This window comes from Lolium perenne, chromosome 2 (genome assembly GCF_019359855.2).
Source record: "Lolium perenne isolate Kyuss_39 chromosome 2, Kyuss_2.0, whole genome shotgun sequence".
Classification (NCBI taxonomy): Eukaryota; Viridiplantae; Streptophyta; class Magnoliopsida; order Poales; family Poaceae; genus Lolium; species Lolium perenne.
In genome coordinates, this window is record NC_067245.2 from 211,786,891 (window position 1) to 211,811,147 (window position 24,257).

The 24,257-nt window shown below is 42.9% G+C and overlaps 2 protein-coding genes across 2 annotated transcripts; one reads left to right on the forward strand and one right to left on the reverse strand.

Moving 5' to 3' along the window:
• Positions 1-1,433: 1,433 nt before the first annotated feature.
• On the forward strand, positions 1,434-2,352 carry LOC127334758 (photosystem I subunit O). The gene is made up of 4 exons (XM_051361286.2): positions 1,434-1,592; positions 1,687-1,771; positions 1,864-2,043; positions 2,134-2,352. The coding sequence occupies exons 1-4, from the start codon at positions 1,520-1,522 to the stop codon at positions 2,228-2,230; spliced, it is 435 nt and encodes a 144-aa protein (XP_051217246.1). The 5' UTR covers positions 1,434-1,519; the 3' UTR covers positions 2,231-2,352.
• A 2,494-nt stretch (positions 2,353-4,846) lies between these two features.
• On the reverse strand, positions 4,847-10,363 carry LOC127334760 (uncharacterized). The gene is made up of 15 exons (XM_051361287.2): positions 10,192-10,363; positions 9,165-9,349; positions 8,900-9,064; positions 8,675-8,814; positions 8,296-8,577; positions 7,971-8,123; positions 7,393-7,419; positions 6,912-6,949; positions 6,734-6,802; positions 6,468-6,641; positions 6,260-6,390; positions 5,904-6,188; positions 5,658-5,800; positions 5,495-5,545; positions 4,847-5,412 (listed from the first exon to the last, which is right to left on the reverse strand). Exons 9-15 carry the CDS (start codon positions 6,768-6,770, stop codon positions 5,325-5,327), a joined length of 909 nt encoding a protein of 302 aa, XP_051217247.1. The 5' UTR covers positions 6,771-6,802; positions 6,912-6,949; positions 7,393-7,419; positions 7,971-8,123; positions 8,296-8,577; positions 8,675-8,814; positions 8,900-9,064; positions 9,165-9,349; positions 10,192-10,363; the 3' UTR covers positions 4,847-5,324.
• Between the last annotated feature and the right edge of the window lie 13,894 nt (positions 10,364-24,257).

The window sequence follows — 24,257 nt, forward strand, 5'->3', positions numbered from 1 at the left end:
GTTAACTCGAACCGATGCGTCGAGTCGGTTGGTCCATTGGGACACAGCTAGATTTAAAGATCAATTGCAACAACTATTATAAGGTATGGCGGACTACCGTCTGCAGGCAACAAGAGTGAAGTCATAAGCAACGGCTTCTATTTTTTTCGATAAAAAAAATTAATATCATGAAGATAATAATTACAGTCAGCCTCTCCAACAACGTAATGCCCTAATAACAACACAGATGCACACAGCCAAAAAGAAGAGGGCGTAGAGATACAAAAGAATAGCATGTCTCTATGATCTTAGTTTTTGGCTATGCAAGCCTAGCAGGCGCAACCATCTTTATGATATTCAGGGAAAATAGTTAAAATAGTTAAATGTATTTGTAGCAAATATAAGTCTTTATAAAGGGTGGTTCTTGTGATGCATGATCTTCATGTGGGCGATGCCAGATGCAAAGGATTCATGGATATATCTCATGTTCATAGAAAAAACGGTGGAGTGATCCTCGTAAAAAGTGAGAGAATTTTTTCCGATAAGGGGAATATATTAATATCAAGAGATACCAATTACACCCAGCCTCTGCAACAACGCAACGCCTTAATGGCAGTACGGATGCACACAGCTAAGAAAGAAAAAAAGAAAACTAAGAAACAAAAAAGTCCCGCAGCGGTATTCCGGCCCTGACAGCAACAATACAACCACCACCAAGACAACACTTGAATTCTAGACTCTTCAAAAAACGACGCCTTCAAGAAGGAAAAAAACACAAGCACCATCATCGCCCGATCAAAGATCTCAGGTTTTCACCTTGAAGATAGTCTCTGCTCTCAAAACAATGTCTTCAACAAGATCATTACCAGGTACAACTAATTAAGACCAGACTTTAGATTTTCACCCTAAAAGGTAAGACTGTAAACTTCACTTGTGTTGCCGCCCCCGATTCCAAAAGTGAGAGAAATGTCTTTCTCACATGCAAAGCGTTCACTCAGTTTCTTTCTACGGAGTATTTCATTCAATCCGGTTCCTCTGCAGTTTACAGAAAACTTAATGAAACACAAACGGGCAAATCTTAAATCACCAGATGGAAAGCTAAAACATGCACGGGGCACTGAAGAATCGCTGCGTTCCACAAAAATGACCGCTTCAAGGGAGAGGTGATCCAATCGGAAGCTACACAATCTTCTCACGTGCAGTCACTGAACTCACAAGTTGCACAAATTGAGTACCGCAGTGCTGGAAACAAGAACCAACTGCGCGTCTACGACAAAGATCACGATCAAACATACCTCGCCTTATCCACACATATCCAAGTGGAGCGCCACCATAGGCCGCTCCTCGGGCGAAAAATCTATTTCATCCACTGCAAGTGATCCACATCAGGAACGACCCCACGGCAATCTCCCCCTCTCGTTTCCACGCAACCACGCGTCTCCATCCGCCCCGTAGCGCCCACCGGGAAATAAGAGCTAGCCCGCCGCTGCTCCACAGAGAGACGTACGATCATTTGCAGACGCAGACCAGCAGCATAGCCATGGCCGCCGCCACCTCCACCGTCTCCGGCCTCGCCGGCGCCGCCCTCGCCCGCCGGCCAGCCTTCTCTACCAGTACGTGCCACTTTCTGTTACATGTGCCTGACATTGATGTTCTTTGTGTGTTGAAAACTTGAAATTAATGTGGGATCGATCTCTGTGTACATAGGCTTCACGAGTGGAAGCCGGGTGTCGGCCAGGAACCCGCTGATGACGAGGAACCTGGAGAGGAACGGCAGGATCACCTGCATGACGTAAAAATCAACTCGATCTTTTTTAGTTTCTACGTCGGCGTCTGAATTTGCTGCGTCACTACTGACCGATGTCCTCTTGTGTTCATCATCAGGTTCCCACGGGACTGGCTGCGGAGGGACCTGAACGTGATCGGGTTCGGGCTCATCGGGTGGCTGGCGCCGTCGAGCATCCCGCTGATCAACGGCAACAGCCTGACGGGGCTCTTCTTCTCCAGCATCGGCGAGGAGCTCGCACACTTCCCCTCGCCCCCGGCGCTGCAATCGCAGTTCTGGTCAGAATAACAGTTAACCCAGCCACCGATCAAACATACTATAAGTATCTTTTGCTAACTTGGGTCGTCGTTGTTGAATATGTACTGCAGGCTGTGGCTGGTGACGTGGCACCTGGGTCTGTTCATCGCGCTCACCTTCGGCCAGATCGGCTTCAAGGGCAGGACCGAGGACTACTTCCAGAAGTAGTGGATTATTGAACAGCTTAACTAGCTTTGGGTTCATGCATGTGCCTTTGTGCTTCCTTTGTGCGCGTGCGTGTTCAATGTAAAATCTCTCCCATGTAAGATGTGCCTTCGCGGTTTCGTTCTTGCCACCGTGTGGTCACCGGTAACCTCTTCCATTCTAACCACAAAACTGATGGATGTCCCGAGGAACTTAAATTCAATCGACAATAAGAAAAACTTGCCAAAACATGTATGCATGGTAGCCAATTAGCTAGAACTCTTAAACCTATTTATTAAAAAAAAATCGATCCGTCTATTGGAATCTGCTACGGCTTTGGTCCCTGTGTGCGCACGCGTGTTCGGTGTAAATTTGTCCTCCTCCCTTCGTCCATGAACAAATGTATTTCTAGGTTTTGTTAACAGTTAAGCATTTATAAATTACCAACTTACGCAAAATTGTTGCAATATTTATGATATGGAGCTACTATATTACAAAAATACATTCCAATATGCATCTTGTGATATTAGTTTGGTGTCAAAAATACTGATACTAATTTCAAAAAGTTAGAACAAAATTTAACTTATGGTAAATCTAAGATTTACACTCATTTATGGACGGAGGCAGTATGTAAGTTCATGCTTGCACATAGCGATAGTTACCGGTTACCTCTTCCATCCTAAGCACAAAACTAAGGGATGTCCCGAGAAACTTAAATTCAACAAGAAAAGCTTTCCAAAACATGCATGCTATCCAATTAGCTAAACTTTTTATTAGGAGAACTCTATCTTTCCAGATATTGTAGCTACAAGTGGTTCGTTGGCGAGCGAGACGTCGCCTTATTTTATGGGCCATGCCAAGCGTCCCCGGATCCCTCGTCTTCCCATGTCTTCACATGCTGTCATTTGCCTCAAAATCTCACTTTTACTTTTACTCACATTTGATTCTATTTAGCAAGAATAGTTTTTTTACAAAATAAAAGAAAACTATCATTAGGACATGGGGCTTGCCGAAGACCTCGTAGCAAAACGTTTGTGTTATCGTAGCATAGTTGCAACATTTTTCCTACCATGGGTTAAACACATAAAAAAACATTGTAGCATTTCAAAAAAAAGAAGAGTATGTATCAATTCCCCCATTGGTCCGCAGAAAAAAAAACCATACATGACCTTGGCCGATAGCATCATCGACCCCCTCTGGCAGCACGCCGAACACCATTGGTAGCTGCGCCGACCACCATTGACAACAAAATTAGTCAGCACTTGCATCATAGCTGACCCCTGGAAATAGAAGTATCACAAAAATGATGGTAGCACCCCCATTGACGGACAGTAGCACCGCCGCCCTTCCTTTGTAACACCGGAGGCCACCACTCGTAGAAGCGGGGTACCGAAGCACCGAGGCTCGTGCGTCTATGGAACACCGTAGCGCCACCATTTCCTTCGTTGTTTTCTACCGGTTGTCGCCCCAACGAGGAAACCTCCACGTGGGACCACTCAACGTGGGCACGAACTGCAGCAAACTGGAGGTGCATGGGTAGCGAGATCTTCGCAGGGGTGTCACCGCAACACCAACTGCTCAACTCGTCCATGCGGTGCCGGTAGGGGCGGCGTACGAGGGGTGGGACGCAGCCATGGATGGAGTTTCCGTCAGTGGTGGTAAGGCAACACGGGAGGAGAGGAGGGGAGGGATAGGATGTGCTAGAGGAGGCCACCAGCCGTGAGAACCAGGATGAAAAAAGTTGGGCAAGAAGATAACCATTGTGCAGGTCCCACATGACACGCCTCCAAATCTAGAGGAGGAGAACACAAGCGACGGATGCCTCGGGTGAAAGCCATCATTTTCTTAGGGTGTTCGGGTGTGGGTAGTTCACAATCGACTAAGTTCTCGTGTTACATGGGTATCAACTTCCAAGTTGTAGCAGCATGTGAGGAGAGGATGGCCTGCAATTTGGTTTCCGAATAACTAAGGTGCTCCGCCGTCTCACAACGGCGTTAGTGGAGGGGAAAAGAGAAACCAAACCGTTAATATCAGTTGATGGTGGCATAGACCCGTAAATTGTTTCAAGTTGAGGAGCAATTTTGGATGAGGTACCGACCATCATGACCTTTCTCGATTTAATGATCCCTCTGTCCATACCTTATCAAGATATATCTAAATTTAGATAAATTAATGATGTCCCCAGGACAGAGGTAGTAGTAAAGATCGAGACCCACCAGCATTCTAATTTCTATCATGTTGAGGTATTATATTACCCACCGGTTATGATGAGTACGTGCAGCTCCAGTAAAATACACTTATTCAGAGCAGTGAGAACAACATAATGTAACAAGGTTGTAAAGTAACACATTCACACCTTGAACTTACATAAACAGCACTTTAGGTACATTAAAATATTGCTTGATGAGTAGAAATGGTAATTCCCCGTCCCACAGCCGCCTTTTTTTTAGATGAAAGGCATTACTGCCCGACTTTAAATTAATAAAGCCCTGGCGACGTTTACAAAGTTATTACACACTGTTGTGGCGTACAACTTAGCCAAAGTACGGGAAACTACTGGGTGCATGCCAGCTTTCGACGCACCAAGCAGCAAATGAACAATTTGGCAGGCATGCCACTATCACAATCTTCTGTAAGATAGATATAATGCAGGCTAAGTCAACAGAGTAAGATCAGCCCAGCTTAATCTTACATAAAAAGGTCCCTCAAATAATTGTAACTAGATGAGTCGAACCATGGACAACAATAGATAGACAATAGCATAACGACAGTAGTGATGACATTTTAGTGCCGTTTACTGGGGTTGCCTTCCACCAAGCTTAATCTTACACAAAAAGGTCCCTTAATAATTGCAACCAGATGAGTCGGAACAGTAATGATGACGTTTTACTGCGGTTTACAGGGGTTGCCTTCCACCAAACTGGCACAGAGGACTCTTAGGTTTTGTTGATTTATTGCACGATGATCTTATTGCAAAAGACCACCAAACTGGCTCGTGGTATACTTTTCACTCAGGACTGGCCGGGAATCCATGCCAAGTGTTATACTGGTAGCTTCAGGTGGTATTCGTGTTTGACATATGCCATCGCTGATCGAAATCTTTGTGGATGATTCGGTATTACAAATTTGGTGGGGGGACTTTAGGACATCCTCGGGGAGTGGCGCCAAATGAAGGATGGTACCAATATGGCTTAGGCACGGGCCACCTGTCATCCAAATTCATTTATCAATGCAAGTTAATCTTGTATAACTAGTATACGAATTTGGACTGGGAAACAGCAAGAGTACCTGTTTTTAACTGCGGATTCATTCATTATGTTTATGGGCTGGCTCATTCCTCTGCCATTAAGAAAAGAACAACGTAAGGACAATTGATAAGTATATGCCTACACGATAAGAACCAGGGCAGTTAAAAAAGGAACTGACATGACACATCAGGAAAAGGAAGTACATTTGTGATGGGAGATCAGTTTTACTTAGAACTTCTGCAATGATACGCCTTGGCAGATAAGGTGTTTTCCTAGTTCCATCATAGAAGTTCATGCCAGCATAACTTCCATCAATAAAATTAACAAGTGGACCACCAATCCCAGCCTAGTACAAAGAATAAGATGGAGATATAATGTTGTAGATAGATACGACAACTTAGTAAATGTGTTGATAGATTATAGATAGTCACTGATTTTGACCAGCGTACCTTCTTGATTTTACAAGTAGACAGCTTAAGGTCTTTGCAGTCAAGATTTCTAGGTTTGTCATAAGGCTTATCAGGCACAAAACCAATTGTCCCCATTAATACTCCATCCTCAACCTCGCGCCCTATAGCTACTACCTTTTTACGTCCCTTTTCTCCATGGAAAATATTCTCCGGATGAATACACCGTAGACGTGGCTGAACACTGATTACAGCAATGTTATAATCTGAATGATACAGTTCCAATGTCCCGGTAGCATGCTGATTTGGTGGGAGAAACACATCAATCTGCAACAATAAAGTAAGCTTAATTAGCCAACATCTAACTTAGGGCAAGAAAAATAATTACGAGAAGCAACCTTAAATTTCTCATTGATCTTGCTTTCATTATCTGAACTTCTAATCAAACTGGCCGAGGTCAGAATAACGGGTGTGCCTTTCTTATGCCACTTTATAAGGTAGCCAGTGCATGCGAAAGATCTCTTGTCTCCTACACATCACAACTTTGGCCATTATTCTGTGAAAACAAGGTACATGAAAAATAAACTGTGTAAACTGTAAAATTACCATCGTATGAAGTAAGCAAAACAACCCGCCGGCATAATTTTGTCACTACTTCTGTCCGAAGTTTAGAAAAGACCAGCTCCTCAGTACCACGACACCAGAGATTGTAATCTAAGCCCTTGTAACCATATAAATCACCAAAATCATCTTCAAATTTATCACACAATTGCCCACCTACTGCTTGAACAAGTACAGAAGTAGTGTCACAGAGGTAGCTAGAAAAGGCTACCGAAGGCAGAAGTATGGCACTATAGAAAGCAATGACTTACACTCAAGCGCAAATGGTGGTGGCTTATGATATCCCATGGATGTTAGATGCTTGACTGTACTCCAATATCCTGATCCAATTAAAGCGGACAGTATTAGTACTCAGATGATGTGTATAATTAAATCCACATGACAATCTGCAAATAATGATCAATACGTAACATCAATATAGAATCACACCTGATGGGACTATGCTACATAAATCTTCAGGCAAGGCATATCACTACAGGAATGGCGCGCTGCGCCGACGGTGAGGCCCTCGGCGTATCGGGAGGTAGGAGCGACCAGGCGGCGCCACGCGTCCAACTACGCCGACGGGGAGGCCCTCGGCGTATCGACCGCCAAGGTCGACCAGGGCTCGCCACGCGTCACCGTACGCCGACGGTGCGGCGCTCGGCGTAGCCGTAACGGCCGTCACCTTGACGGTGCCGGTTAGCGACCTGCGCCGACGGCCACTACGCCGAGGGGTGGAGCCAGCCGTCGGGCCACTTCGTCTACGCCGACGGGCGTAGCTACGCCGAGGGCCAAGTGGCATGCGCCGAGGCCCACCTTCCCCGAGGAGCTACGCCGAGGGGCCCCGTCGGCGTAGTGTACGCCGAGGGCGAGGCGGTGATACGCCGAGGGCTGGAGGCCGTCGGCATCTTGGCAGATTCCTGTAGTGTATTCACGGTAGTTGGTACTGTTCGGGCTGCAATAAAACAATGTCACGTAGTCATGATAAGTAAATACAGGGAAGTACTAGCTCAACAACGCAACTAAACAAACACATGAGCCAAATAAAGGAATATCTACTATCTTCAACACTGAAGCAGAAGCTCTAAATTAGCAACATGAGATGTGGTACTAATGCAACTACCGGATGAAGCCTGCTGACCGGGTGTATACGTGAGGGACAGAGGGAGTGCATCTTTTACCCAGTTTACTCATGTATTTGATGTAATAACATATTATATTTTAAGGGACAGAGGGAGTGCATCTTTTACCCAGTTTACGTATCTATATATATTGTAAAGTGAGTCATTTTTTTGATACACGTATTAGCGTCTTAGGAGTTCTCACACAGTAATCTGTGCATTAATAACTATTTGGTTCTTTCTACCTCTAGCTGTACTTGCATGAGAGGGGATTTGGATATAATATGTTATTACATCAAATACATGAGTATATTAGATGTAATAACATCTTATATTATGGGATAAAGGGAGTAGCTAATAAATACTAGAAGCATAGGAGACATACAAGTACTTCTCAAAATACCGCAAGCGCTCCTGAAGTAACTTCAATGGTAGGATTGAGGTCCTATTTGTTTTGGTATCATCAGAATCAACGATCAACCCCAGAATGAATTTTCCATACCCCCCACATAGTCGTAAGTGGACCTCCAAGTCCAGCCTAGGACCAAAATAAAGTTGTAAGGATTATTACGAAGGGAAAAACGATCCCAACAAAGAGTATCAGTGCAGAAAGTTCAATAGACACAAGTAAAGCGGCAGGGATTACAAGACAAATTATGTTTAGACATTTTTCATCATGCCAAAATGAAGGAAATAATACAGCAGCGCACCTCTGTGATAGCACAAGTACTGTACATCAGAGCATGTTCAGGAAGATTTGGAGTCCGGTCATAAATCGGCTTCCCGGTAGCGGACATCAAAGTGCCCGAGCTGAAGGCACGCCCAAGAGCTCTTACTTTATCAATACCAGCAGGTTGTATATCAGAAGGGATATCATGTACAGCATATGGATTTGAGTAGTAGAAGCACATGACAAGAGCAATATCTTTATCATATAGTCCCAGTGACCCGTATATTTTGATATTTCTTTCGCGAGGAAAGAGCACTTGAATCTATAGTGAAAAGAGTGGTAGTACATCAGCACATGGAATGAGCACAATCACCTTGAAAAAACAAAGCAAATAGAACGCTATGATTAGCAGCACCAACCCTCAATCTATCATCTCTGTTTCTTATTTTATTAAATTCTGTAACCAAACGTTTTGAAGTCACAATTATTGTTACTTCACGCCTCGTCATTGCCATACACTTCACAGCTAGGCCCGAGCATGCAAATAAAATCTGTTCTTCTGCACAAGATAGTCATTCAGATCACGAACTAGTGGTTATTAGATACAAATTAGAAAGTTCACAAGCGCAAAGAAGCATAATTACCATCGACTAAAGCAAGCGAGACAATATTGGAAGCCAACGAAATATCAGAATTCATAATATCACCACCAAATGGCTTCTCCACAAAACTCCGGTCCAAATCAACTGGATCAGGATGTCCATATTTCTCACAAAAATCTTGTGTCCGCTTCATCAACAACCGGTTGACTAAATAAAGAACATGGTAAGTAAACCACGACTGTGAGTTCTCTATAATAGAGGAATATATGCAAGAGAAGAACCAGCAAACATGAGATAACTGACTCACGTTCCACCATTTGATTTATATGGAGTGTTCCGGGAGAACTATCTCCTGAAACCTGTTTTTCTTTTGCCAGTTTCCCTCTGTTTCTGGCTCTTTTGTCCCTTGCCTTTGCCTGCATCTTGACAGTCAGTCTCTTATTTTCATCTATGGCTCTTTGGTCCCTCTTGTCCTTACGCTTCTTTGCAGTCCTGAAGCAAAGTAATAATAAGGGGTGGAAATGCTTCACAGAAGACACAAAGTGAAACTCAAATTTAGACCCCACGCATAGTAAAAAAATTAAAGGATATTTTTTATCATGTCGGTAATATAACCTATTTTCCTTGTAAGAACTACAACTTGCTACCCCTTCTGTTCTGAGTTGTAATCACAAAAGAGAACGGAGGGAGCACTAATCTATACTTTTTGCTGAAATAATGCCGCATCCTTATAGCTTGCCTTGATTTAAGAACTTTGAATATGTTCATCTGCAACGTTCTCCAAAATATATTTTGCTAGAAGTAGTTGTGTTTCTTGTGAAAGCAGTGCGAGAGTTGTTGTGTTAGCAGATTTCTACAAGAAAATTCTAATTTCAGAGATCTGTATAATAAATTTACAAGTACTAATTCTAATTACTTGTATTCAACACAAACTTGGCGGACTTTCACTGGCCTCATTCAGAAAGCAACATGGTGACGTGCGCTTTACCTGTTATTTTTTATCAAATCTTAAATCGCAGTGCTTTATGGGGAAATCAGGAAGAGGACGAAATACTGGCAGCCAGTTCCTAGCACAATAGGAGTAGACCCTAACTAGTTGTAATCGAACACCAACAAATGCGTCGAGACTAGGTCGAACGTTATTTGCAGATTGACAATCCTATCGAAATTTGGCTGTGATTAGAAGGGACGATGATGGATAGTATCCTATGTACATGGATTTTACTTCGATCAATCAAAGAGGAAGAGCGCAATCTTTGGAGTCACAGAGATCAACCGGATAATCGACTGAAGTAGCACTAGAAAAGTAAGCAAGGGAGGAAATAGACACTTACATCCCGATTCCGGGCGGCGAACAAGGGTGGGTAGCGTGGCTTAGCAAAGGGATAGCTGCTCAATGGAGGAAGGGGTGCGCTGCGCCGGGGTCAGATCTGTGAAGGACTGAAACTGAAGGGTGCCGGCGAGATGGAGCGGCCGAATCGGGGACTTAGGGTTTATTAGGGGTCCTCCTAATCAGCGTTTCAACTTTCAACTGCCATCGAGCACACCGACGCGTCAAGAAAATAGCATATGGGCCGCGACCCACCTCCGCATCGTCTTCATCGTGCCCATCACCAACTCCTCCGCGCCATCGCTGCTGCTCGCCCCCCGCCCCTGCCGCTGGCCGCAACCGCCTGCTCACGCCTCCTGTGGCCCCTCTTCCTGTTCTCTGCATGAAGAGCCACCAGAACTTTTTCCCGCACAGGTCGAGGTAGTGCAGGTTCGCAGGCTTGCCTGGGTTTGGAACAGCGTCGGGTGCAGCTTTCGGACAGGTCGGGGTAGTAGAGGTTTCCTGACATGTTCGAACCTAACCCCATTAATTTATCAGCTCGGAATTCTAAAAAAAAAAAAAAAATCAGCTCGGCTTTCAATCACGTACATGTACATGTACTCAGGGATTTGGTTACCGCCCGGGAAATCTGGTTCCCGGCCGAGAACCGGATATCCCGACCACCCCCGGGAATTGGTCTAACCGGGTAAAAAATCCCGATTTTTTTGTTTTTTTGCGAAAAATTTAAATTTTAGCGAATATTCTATATAATTTAGGGAATATTCTCTTTGAATTTAAATTTTTGATTTTGAATTCGTCCGGTAACCGGGCGGGATTTCCCGGTTACCGCGGTAACCGGGAATCCCGAGCACCCCCGGGATTTTTTTCCTGTCGGGAGCCAAATCCTTGCATGTACTACTCCGAGCTGAGAATGAAACGATTTCGTTCCTGAGTAAATGGTGAAAATATCCTTACTTTTGTTTCATCTAATAGCAAAACTCAACGGGCACATCCATGAGTGTGGGTGTTTTTTTTCGATAAAAGATGCTTTATATATTACTTTGAGAAAGTAATTACATCTGCATAACCAGGATGCATACAGACATTTTTGTTGTCTCGAGTCAAAAGATAGAAAAAAACTAGGCGAGATACATATCGGAACGATGAATCATATGACGTCTAAGGTGTAGGTGGGGCTTCAATCCGTAGACTATGCTGCCACCCATGTAGAGAAAAAGTATACCTCGCTGTAGCTTTCAACCGTGTACAGACCTCCGTAAATAGGTCTCGGTTCTCCACTCGCTGAAGAGGTAACCACAAACGGAGAATACATGTACATCTGTAGATGACCCGCAACAAAGAACAATTCTTATTGTTAAAAATCTTATGATTTCTACTTAGCTAAAGCGCCCAGATAACTGCTAGCACCCTGCTGGCGCAAAGTTGACGTGGGAGTTAGAGATCCCTGTGATGTAACTTTTCTTCAGGTTCCCGGCAACGGCGCCAGAAAACAGTCTTGATACGCGTACAGCACGCGACCGTTGGGAACCCCAAGAGGAAGGTGTGATGCGTACAGCGGCAAGTTTTCCCTCAGTATGAAACCAAGGTTTAATCGAACCAGTAGGAGCCAAGAAGCACGTTGAAAGTTGATGGCGGCGAGATGTAGTGCGGCGCAACACCGGGATTCCGGCGCCAACGTGGAACCCGCACAACACAAACCAAGTACTTTGCCCCAACGAAACAAAGGAGGTTGTCAATCTCACCGGCTTGCTGTAACAAAGGATTAGATGTATAGTGTGGATGATGATTGTTTGCAGAGAACAGTAGAACAATTGCAGTAGATTGTATTTCAGATGTAAAGAATGGACCGGGGTCCACAGTTCACTAGTGGTGTCTCTCCCATAAGATAAATAGCATGTTGGGTGAACAAATTACAGTTGGGCAATTGACAAATAGAGAGGGCATGACCATGCACATACATGATATGATGAGTATTGTGAGATTTAATTGGGCATTACGACAAAGTACATAGACCGCTATCCAGCATGCATCTATGCCTAAAAAGTCCACCTTCAGGTTATCATCCGAACCCCTTCCAGTATTAAGTTGCAAACAACAGACAATTGCATTAAGTATGGTGCGTAATGTAATCAATAACTACATCCTCGGACATAGCATCAATGTTTTATCCCTAGTGGCAACAGCACATCCATAACCTTAGAGGTTTCTGTCACTCCCCCAGATTCACGGAGGCATGAACCCACTATCGAGCATAAATATGTAGGGATTCGTTGCATAGAAAACAAAAAAATTCCTACAGCAGAACGCAATCCAAGCCAAGATGCAATCTAGAAGACGGGAGCAACGAGGGGTGATACGTCTCCGACGTATCCATAATTTCTGTCGTTCCATGCTTGTTTTATGACAATACTTACATGTTTTGCTTGCACTTTATAATGTTTTTATGCGTTTTCCGGAACTAACCTATTAACAAGATGCCACAGTGCCGCCTCGTTTTCTGCTGTTTTTGGTTCCAGAAAGGCTGTTCGGGCAATATTCTCGGAATTGGACGAAATCAACGCCAAACCTCCTATTTTTCCCGGAAGCATCCAGAACACCGAAGAAGAGTCGGAGAGGGGCCAGAGGGCCACCACACCCTAAGGCGGCGCGGCCAAGCCTGGGCCCGCGCTGCCTAGGGTGAGGCGCCCTGTGTGCCCCTGCGCCGCCTCTTCGCCTATAAAACCCCTTTCGACCTAAAAACACCGTACCAATTGACGAAACTCCAGAAAGACTCCAGGGGCGCCGCCACCGTCGCGAAACTCCAATTCGGGGGACAGAACTCTGTTCCGGCACCCTGCCGGGACGGGGAAGTGCCCCCGGAAGCCATCTCCATCAACGCCACCGCCTCCATCATGCTCCGTGAGTAGTTCCCCCATGGACTACAGGTTCTAGCAGTAGCTAGTTGGTATTCTCTCCTCCATGTACTTCAATACAATGATCTCATGAGCTGCCTTACATGATTGAGATCCATCTGATGTAATCGGTGTTGTGTTTGTTGGGATCCGATGGATGATACATTATGATTAGTCTATCTATAAAGTTTGTGAAGTTATTGTTGCTGCAATCTTGTTATGCTTAATGCTTGTCACTAGGGCCCGAGTGGCATGATCTTAGATTTGAGCTCTATATTGTTGCTTAGATTGTATCTACAAGTTGTATGCACATGTCACTGTCCGGAACCAATGGCCCCGAAGTGACAGAAATCGGGACAACCGGAGGGGATGGTAGTGATGTGAGGATCACATGTTTTCACGGTGTGTAAATGCAGGGCTCCGGTACTCTATTAATAGGAGTACCTTAATATCCAGTAGTTTCCCTTGAGGCCCGGCTGCCACCGGCTGGTAGGACAAAAGATGTTGTGCAAGTTTCTCATTGCGAGCATGTACGACTATATACGGAAAACATGCCTATATAATTAATAAGCCTGATGTTCTTTCTTAATGCTTTGATTCCTATCAATTGCCCAACTGTAATTTGTTCACCCAACACTTGTCGCTTATTGGAGAGTTACCACTAGTGTATATCGCTGGGAACCCCGGTCCATCTCTCATCATTATATACTCGTTCTATATGTCATTGGAAGTAGTATCAACTATTTTCTGGTGCCATCGCTCTCATATTGCTATTACTGCTGCTGTGTTACTGTTACTATTGCTCTCATATTACTGCTACTTTCACAACACCCCTGTTGCTAGTGCTTTTCCAGGTGCAGCTGAATTGACAACTCAGTTGTTAAGGCTTATAAGTATTCTTTACCTCCCCTTGTGTCGAATCAATAAATTTGGGTTATACTACCCTCGAAGACTATCGCGATCCCCTATACTTGTGGGTCATCAAGACTGTTTTCTGGCGCCGTTGCCGGGGAGGCATAGCTCTACTCATAAGTTCACCTGGGGAGTACACTCTACCTCTCTCTCTGTTTTATTTTATTTTATTTTGCTTAGTTTACTTTTGTCTAGTTTATTTGGGCTTAGTTTATTTCTGTCTAGTATTATTTTGCGTAGTTTACTTTTGCTTAGTTTCTTTTTGTCTTGTTTTATTTTCCTCATATACCCAAAAATCCATAAAAATTTGAAAAACCAAAAAAATTAAAAACTGTTGTTATGGGAGAACCAACAACCTACTTGGAGCTTATAGAATGTTATAATAATTATAGAGAATCAAGAACTGGTAAAATAATGAGTGCTATGATAGAAAAATTAAATACAATTGCTAGAATCTTGCTTAGACGCCATGATATAAACTGTTTCTCTCAACAGGATACTAAACATCTTAAATTTGAATGTGGTTTTAGTGAGGAATTTTTTATTAAGAACTATAACCGGAATTGCTATATTCATTATGGGTTCGAAGAGGTAGAACAATTTGTCTTATTTATGGGAGCCTCCGAGATAGAATCCTTCATGGTTGAGAATTATGAAACTTGTGCTATTTGTAAGGACCTTAAAGATTATGTCTCTACTATCCTTAATTCTTGCATAGAATGCTACAGTAGGAATCCTTATATCCTTGATTATAAAGAGAGACACATTAATGCACAAGAATGCACTCACAATTTGCAGGAATCGGTGGAAGAAGAAACTGATGAACCTGAAAGCTCATTGGATGAAAAAGAGGAGGAAATTGATGAAATTGAAAGCTCATTGGATGAAAAGGAAGAGGAGAGCGACGAACAAAAGGAGGAAGAATGGATTAGCTACCCATGCCAACCATCTAATGAGAGTAACTCTTTATCTCTTACACTATTTGATTGTCCTCCATGCTTACCGAAAGAGGTTGAATGTTATGTTCCTGTGGATTCTCTTGAAATTTTCCCTATGAGTAAAACTTGTGAGAATAATTACGCTACTGTTATCTATGATAATCCATGCTACTTTGATAAATCTTATGATAATGCTTTGTTTGTGCCTGATGTCGAAATGCATGGTACTAAAGAATTTTGTTTAGCAAATGTTTATGATAAAGCTCTAGATGATGGTCCTATGTTACTTGAGAATATTAATTGTACTACTAATGAAAATGGGATTGGAGAGTTCTTGACTTATTCTATGAGTCCCATATCTCTTGAGATTGATCAACTACCTTGTTATATTATTAATAAAAGTAAGTTTGAAAGTTTTAAATCCACTATTCTTGAACTTGATAAAAATTGTGTGCTTATGGATCATGGAAATTATGCTGCATGTGATAGTTATATTGTTGAGTTTGTTCATGAAGCTACTGAAAATTATTATGAGAGAGGAAAATATGGTTGTAGAAATTTGCACGGTACTAATACACCTCTCTATATGCTGAAATTGTTGAAGTTACACTTGTTCTATCTTCCTATGCTTGTTACTTTGCTTTTCATGAACTTGTTTATTTACAAGATTCCTATGCATAGGAAGCATGTTAGGCTTAAATGTGTTTTGAATTTGCCTTTTGGTGCTCTCTTTTGCTTCAAATACTATTTCTTGCGAGTGCATCATTAAAACTGCTGAGCCCATCTTAATGGCTATAAAGAAAGAACTTCTTGGGAGATAACCCATGTGTTATTTTGCTACAGTACTTTGTTTTATATTTGTGTCTTGGAAGTTGTTTACTACTGTAGCAACCTCTCCTTATCTTAGTTTTGTGTTTTGTTGTGCCAAGTGAAGCCTCTAATCGAAGGTTGATACTAGATTTGGATTTCTGCGCAGAAACAGATTTCTATCTGTCATGAATCTGGGCTGTTTTCTCTGTGGGAAAATCAGAAAAATATGCCAATTTACGTGCGTGTTCCTCAGATATGTACGCAACTTTCATTAGTTTTGAGTTTTCTGATTTGAGCAACGGAAGTATTTATTTAAAATTCGTCTTTACTGGCTATTCTGTTTTGGCAGATTCTGTCTCTGTTTTTTGCATTGTCTCTTGTGGACTTTAAGCAAGGCTTTCTAGACGTAGAGGGCTGTAGCTAATGTTTTATTGAGTTCTTGCAATGTGCAACTACAGGACCAAGCTGGATTCAATTTTTTTTTGAGTACTAACCCCTCTAATGAAGTTTATGAGAAGTTTGGTGTGAAGGAAGTTTTCAAGGGTCAAGAGAGGAGGATGATATATGATCAAGAAGAGTGAAAAGTCTAAGCTTGGGGATGCCCCCGTGGTTCATCCCTGCATATTTCAAGAAGACTCAAGCGTCTAAGCTTGGGGATGCCCAAGGCATCCCCTTCTTCATCAACTTATCAGGTTCCTCCCCTGAAACTATATTTTTATTCGGTCACATCATATGTGTTTTACTTGGAGCGTCTGTGTGCTTTTATTTTTGTTTTTGTTTGAATAAGATCGGATCCTAGCAATCCTTGATTGGGAGAGAGACACGCTCCGCTTTTTCATATGAACACTTGTTCTTCGTTTTACTTTTAATGTTCAATGATAAAAGTTGGAAGCTACAATACTTATCTTTATTTGGTTGGAAGCAGAAAATGCCTCATATGTCTTGGATAATTTGATACTTGGCAATTGTTTTGAGCTCTCAAGTAGATCATAAGTTTTTGCATGTAGTTTAAACCTATTAGTGGAGAACTACCGTAAAGCTTGTTAAAATTGGTTTGCATAATTGATCTCTCTTAAGGTCTAGATATTTTCTGGTAAAAGTGTTTGAGCAACAAGGAAGACAGTGTAGCGTATTATAATGCTTGCAATATGTTCTTATGTAAGTTTTGCTGTACCGGTTCATACTTGTGTTTTCTTCAAATAACCTTACTAGCCCAAAGCCTTGTACTGAGAGGAAATGCTTCTCGTGCATCCAAAACCTTGAGCCAAAACCTATGCCATGTGTGTCCACCATACCTACCTACTATGTGGTATTTCCCGCCATTCCAAAGTAAATTGCTTGAGTGCTACCTTTAAACAATTCAAAATTTATTACCTCTGATTTGTGTCAATGTTTTATAGCTCATGAGGAAGTATGTGGTGTTTATCTTTCAATCTTGTTGGGCAACTTTCACCAATGGACTAGTGGCTTCATCCGCTTATCCAATAATTTTGCAAAAAGAGCTGGCAATGGGATTCCCAGTCCCAAATTAATTAACTAAATAGACACTCCTCCATGGTATGTGATTGTTGGACGGCATCCGAAGGATTCGGTTAGCCATGGCCTGTGTAAGCAAAGGTTGGGAGGAGTGTCATCATAATAAAACTAAAATAAAAAGGCACTCCTTCATGGTATGAGATTGTTGGTAGGCACCCGAGGATTCGGTTAGCCATGGTTTGTGAAAGAAAGGTTGGAAGGAGTGCCACCCAAAAATAAAAATAATCATGGGAGCCGCTCTTTGAAGGTTTGTCTGGCAAGGGGGTTAGAGTGCCCACTACCATTCGTTGACAACAACAAACACCTCTCAAAACTTTACTTTTATGCTCTCTATATGTTTTCAAAACCAAAGCTCTAGCACAAATATAGCAATCAATGCTTCCCTCTGTGAAGGGCCATTCTTTTACTTTTATGTTGAGTCAGTTTACGTACTTCCTTCCATCTTAGAAGCAAACACTTGTGTCAACTGTGCATTGATTCTTACATACTTGCTTATTTGCATTCATCATATTACTTTATGTTGACAATTATCCATGAGATATGCATGTTGAAAGTTGAAAGCAACCGCTGAAACTTATATCTTCCTTTGTGTTGCTTCGATGCCTTTACTTAGAACTTATTGCTTTATGAGTTAACTCTTGTGCAAGACTTTTGATGCTTGTCTTGAAAGTACTCTCCATGAAAAGTTTTGCTATATGTTATCTACTTGTTAGCAACTATAGATCATTGCCTTGAGTTACTTCATTCATTTCATATGCTTTGTAATAGTATGATCAAGGTTATGTAAGTAGCATGTCACTACAAAAATTATTCTTTTATCGTTTACCTGCTCGGGACGAGCAGGAACTAAGCTTGGGGATGCTGATACGTCTCCGACGTATCCATAATTTCTGTCGTTCCATGCTTGTTTTATGACAATACTTACATGTTTTGCTTGCACTTTATAATGTTTTTATGCGTTTTCCGGAACTAACCTATTAACAAGATGCCACAGTGCCAGTTCCTGTTTTCTGCTGTTTTTGGTTCCAGAAAGGCTGTTCGGGCAATATTCTCGGAATTGGACGAAATCAACGCCAAACCTCCTATTTTTCCCGGAAGCATCCAGAACACCGAAGAAGAGTCGGAGAGGGGCCAGAGGGCCACCACACCCTAAGGCGGCGCGGCCAAGCCTGGGCCCGCGCCAGCCTAGGGTGAGGCGCCCCCAGGTGCCCCCCTGCGCCGCCTCTTCGCCTATAAAACCCCTTTCGACCTAAAAACACCGTACCAATTGACGAAACTCCAGAAAGACTCCAGGGGCGCCGCCACCGTCGCGAAACTCCAATTCGGGGGACAGAACTCTGTTCCGGCACCCTGCCGGGACGGGGAAGTGCCCCCGGAAGCCATCTCCATCAACGCCACCGCCTCCATCATGCTCCGTGAGTAGTTCCCCCATGGACTACGGGTTCTAGCAGTAGCTAGTTGGTATTCTCTCCTCCATGTACTTTAATACAATGATCTCATGAGCTGCCTTACATGATTGAGATCCATCTGATGTAATCGGTGTTGTGTTTGTTGGGATCCGATGGATGATACATTATGATTAGTCTATCTATAAAGTTTGTGAAGTTATTGTTGCTGCAATCTTGTTATGCTTAATGCTTGTCACTAGGGCCCGAGTGGCATGATCTTAGATTTGAGCTCTATATTGTTGCTTAGATTGTATCTACAAGTTGTATGCACATGTCACTGTCCGGAACCAATGGCCCCGAAGTGACAGAAATCGGGACAACCGGAGGGGATGGTAGTGATGTGAGGATCACATGTTTTCACGGTGTGTTAATGCTTTGCTCCGGTACTCTATTAAAAGGAGTACCTTAATATCCAGTAGTTTCCCTTGAGGCCCGGCTGCCACCGGCTGGTAGGACAAAAGATGTTGTGCAAGTTTCTCATTGCGAGCACGTACGACTATATACGGAAAACATGCCTACATAATTAATAAGCCAGATGTTCTTTCTTAATGCTTTGATTCCTATCAATTGCCCAACTGTAATTTGTTTACCCAACACTTGTCGCTTATTGGAGAGTTACCACTAGTGTAGATCGCTGGGAACCCCGGTCCATCTCTCATCATTATATACTCGTTCTATATGTCATTGGAAGTAGTATCAACTATTTTCTGGTGCCATCGCTCTCATATTGCTATTACTGCTGCTGTGTTACTGTTACTATTGCTCTCATATTACTGCTACTTTCACAACACCCCTGTTGCTAGTGCTTTTCCAGGTGCAGCTGAATTGACAACTCAGTTGTTAAGGCTTATAAGTATTCTTTACCTCCCCTTGTGTCGAATCAATAAATTTGGGTTATACTACCCTCGAAGACTATCGCGATCCCCTATACTTGTGGGTCATCAAGGGGATGATCAAGACTAACCCTTGAAGATTTCCAAAGCCTATAAGAGTAGGCTCTTATTGCTGCGGTAGACGATCACTTGCCGCTTGCAAAAGCGCGTAGAAGATCTTGATCACGGTGCCACAATCGGGCAGCACCTCCGTACTCGGTCACACGTTCGGTGTTGATGAAGACGATGTCCTTCTCCCCGTTCCAGCGGGCAGCGGAAGTAGTAGCTCCTCCTTGAATCCGGCAGCACGACGGCGTGGTGGCGGTGGAGATCTCCGGCGGAGCTTCGCTAAGCGTGCGGGAGAAGAGGAGGAGAGAGGGGCGGCTAGGGTTTGGGAGAGGGGGTGGCTGGCCACCTATGGGTGCAGCCAAGCTATGGGCTTGTGGTGGTCAGCCCCCTCTCCTATGCCCCTCATTATATAGGTGGAAGCCCCAAGTGTTGGACTACAAGTCTTCGAATAAGACCCGAACCAAAAACCTTTCCATGTGTAGGGAAACCTACCCAAGGTGGGAATCCCACTTGGGGTGGGATTCCCCCCTTCCATGAGGGCGGTTGGCCGGCCACCCTTGGGGAGTCCACCTTGGACTCCTCCCCTTTAGGGTTGGCTGACCATGCAAGGTGGAGTCCCTCCGGGACTCTACTTTCCATGGTGATTTCTTCCGGACTTTTCTAGAACCTTCTAGAACCTGCCATAAATGCACCGGATCATTTCCAAACTTGGAATATGACTTCCTATATATGAATCTTATTCTACGGACCATTCCGGAACTCCTCGTGATGTCCGGGATCTCATCCGGGACTCCGAACAAATATTCGAACTCCATTCCATATTCAAGTTCTACCACTTCAACATCAAACCTTAAGTGTGTCACCCTACGGTTCGCGAACTATGCGGACATGGTTGAGTACTCACTCCGACCAATAACCAATAGCGGGATCTGGAGATCCATAATGGCTCCCACATATTCAACGATGACTTCAGTGATCGAATGAACCATTCACATACGATACCAATTCCCTTTGTCACGCGATATTTTACTTGTCTGAGGTTTGATCATCGGTATCACTCTATACCTTGTTCAACCTCGTCTCCTGACAAGTACTCTTTACTCGTACCGTGGTATGTGGTCTCTTATGAACTTATTCATATGCTTGCAAGACATTAGACGACATTCCACCGAGAGGGCCCAGAGTATATCTATCCGTCATCGGGATGGACAAATCCCACTGTTGATCCATATGCCTCAACTCATACTTTCTGGATACTTAATCCCACCTTTATAACGACCCATTTACGCAGTGGCGTTTGGTGTAATCAAAGTACCTTTCCGGTATAAGTGATTTACATGATCTCATGGTCATAAGGACTAGGTAACTATGTATCGAAAGCTTATAGCAAATAACTCAATGACGTGATCTTATGCTATGCTTAATTGGGTGTGTCCATTACATCATTCATATAATGATATAACCTTGTTATTAATAACATCCAATGTTCATGATTATGAAACTAATCATCCATTAATCAACAAGCTAGTTAAGAGGCATACTAGGGACTCTTTGTTGTCTACATATCACACATGTACTAATGTTTCGGTTAATACAATTATAGCATGATATATAAACATTTATCATAAACATAAAGATATATAATAACCACTTTTATTATTGCCTCTTGGGCATATCTCCTTCAAAATACCCCCTCATGGAGTTAAGAGTAAAAACTTGGCCAGAGACTCTACTAATAACGGAGAGCATGCAAGATCATAAACAACACATAGATATAAATTGATAATCAACATAACATAGTATTCTCTATCCATCGGATCCCAACAAACACAACATATAGTATTACAGATAGATGATCTTGATCATGTTCGGCAGCTCACAAGATCCGACAATGAAGCATAATGAGGAGAAGACAACCATCTAGCTACTGCTATGGACCCATAGTCTAGGGGTGAACTACTCACTCATCACTCCGAAGGCGACCATGGCGGTGTAGAGTCCTCCGGGAGATGAATCCCCTATCCGGCAGGGTGCCGGAGGCGATCTCCTGAATCCCCCGAGATGGGATTGGCGGCGGCGGCGTCTCTGGAAGGTTTTCCGTATCGTGGCTCTCGGTACTGGGGGTTTCGCGACGAAGACTATATGTAGGCGGAAGGGCAGGTCAGTGGGCCACACGAGGGGCCCAGATGACAGGGCCGTGCGGCCAAGACCTGGGCCGCGCCGCCCTATCGTCTGGCCGCCTCGTGGCCCCACTTCGTTGACTCTTCGGTCTTCTGGAAGCTTCGTGTGAAAATAGGCCCCTGGGCGTTGATTTCGTCCAATTCCGAGAATATTTCCTTACTAGGATTTCTGAAACCAAAAACAGCAGAAAATATCAACTGGCTCTTCGGCATCTTGTTAATAGGTTAGTTCCAGAAAATGCATAAATATGACATAAAGTATGCATAAAACATGTAGATATCATCAATAATGTGGCATGGAACATAAGAAATTATCGATACGTCGGAGACGTATCAGCATCCCCAAGCTTAGTTTCTGCTCGTCCCGAGCAGGTAAACGATAACAAAGATAATTTCTGGAGTGACATGCCATCATAACCTTGATCATATTATTGTAAAGCATATGAGCTGAGATCAAATCATTCAAAGCAAGTATCTATATTGATATAAGAGATGATAATGCAAGAGGAAGCCTTATGATCGAAGCTATGCAAGGAGTAGTGATTGCCATGCAACGGATGCACATAGAGCTATATGTGTATGAAAGCTCTCCAATGGAACTAGTGGGGGTGCATCCAACTTGGTTGCTCACGAAGACCTAGAGCACTTTTGAGGAGGCTCATCATTGGAATATACAACCCAAGTTCTATAGTGTAAATTCCCCACATAGTTATACTAGTAAAACATGAAAACTCTCTCATATGAATGTAGGTGCTAAACATGAGCACAAATGATGACTATGAATAATGCGGGTGCTAAAACATGAGCACAAGTGTGGATAAAAAATAGTAATGCTGCCCCCTTTTTCTTTATTCTCTTTTTTTTCTTTTTTTTCTCTTTTTTTTCTTTTTCTTTTTCTTTTCATTTCATTTTTTTCTTTCTTTTCTCTCTTTTTTTCTTTTTGATGGCCTCCATGGCTCTTTTTATTTTTAGGGGCAACATCCTAATATGACAACACACTTTCTGGTACAAATAACTCATAATGAATGAAACATGATGTATGAAACTGTATGCCTCTGCCAATGTAGCAGGATGTGCAATGATCTAGCGTAACATGGGTAAACCACACATCAGCTATATATGATCATGCAAAGCAATATATAAATAATAAATGACAACATGGCATGTAATGTAAAATGGATGTTGCATGGCAATATATCTCGGAACAGCTATGGAAATGCGGTGGTAGGTAGGTATGGTGGCTGTTTTGAGGAGATGTATGGGCTTATGTGTAGGAGAACAAGAGAAAGTCCTCCCACGGGTTTGGATGTACTGGCGAAGTATGCACAATTCTCAATGTGAGCAAAAGGCAATGCACAGTACCGAAGAGGCTAGCAAATTTGGATGGTGGAAGTGCCAAAAACCGTAGCTTAACATTAGTTAAAAAGAACTCACAAGCTTATTGCAAACAACTAGCAGGTTCATCATTAAGAGCATGATTAAAATTTACTCCAAGGAGGGTCGTTCACGGTGGCACAAGTACCCCGCTAGCTCCCTCGACCTTCAGCACAACTTAGTTATTACGATGAACTCTCAGACATGGAAAGTTATCAAGTCCAACTACGCCTTCAACTATTTAAATAGAGTTTGTAGTACGGCACAAGCTTAAAGACAACAATCCACTACTAATTTTAACTTATTTATCCAGCAAGCCTTACCATCTAAATACCTCAAAACATTTGCAAAGAATCAAGTTATCAAAGCTCAATGTTCTACAAGTATTTTATTATACACTACCACATGCAACATTTCCCATTTCCAACCATACAATAATTTAACGAAGAAGAAACTTTGCCATGAATACTATGAGTAAAGCCTAAGGACATATTTGTCCATATGCAACAGCGGAGCGTGTCTCTCTCCCACACAATGAATGCTAGGATCCATTTTATTCAAACAAAACAAAAACAAAAACAAACCGACGCTCCAAGCAAAGCACATAAGATGTGATGGAATAAAAATATAGTTTCACTAGAGGAACCTGATAATGTTGTCGATGAAGAAGGGGATGCCTTGGGCATCCCCAAGCTTGGACGCTTGTGTCTTCTTGATATATGCAGGGGTGAACCACCGGGGCATCCCCAAGCTTAGAGCTTTCACTCTCCTTGATCATGTTGTATCATCTCCCACTCTTGATCCTTGAAAACTTCCTCCACACCAAACTCAAAACAACTTATTAGAGAGTTAGTGCACAATCAAAATATACATGTTCAGAGGTGACATAATCATTCTTAACACTTCTGGACATTGCACAAAGCTACTGAAAGTCAATGGAATCGAAAAATCCATCGAACATATCAAAACAGGCAATGCGAAATAAAAGACAGAATCTGTCAAAACAGAACAGTTCGTAAATACGAATTTTATTGAGGCAC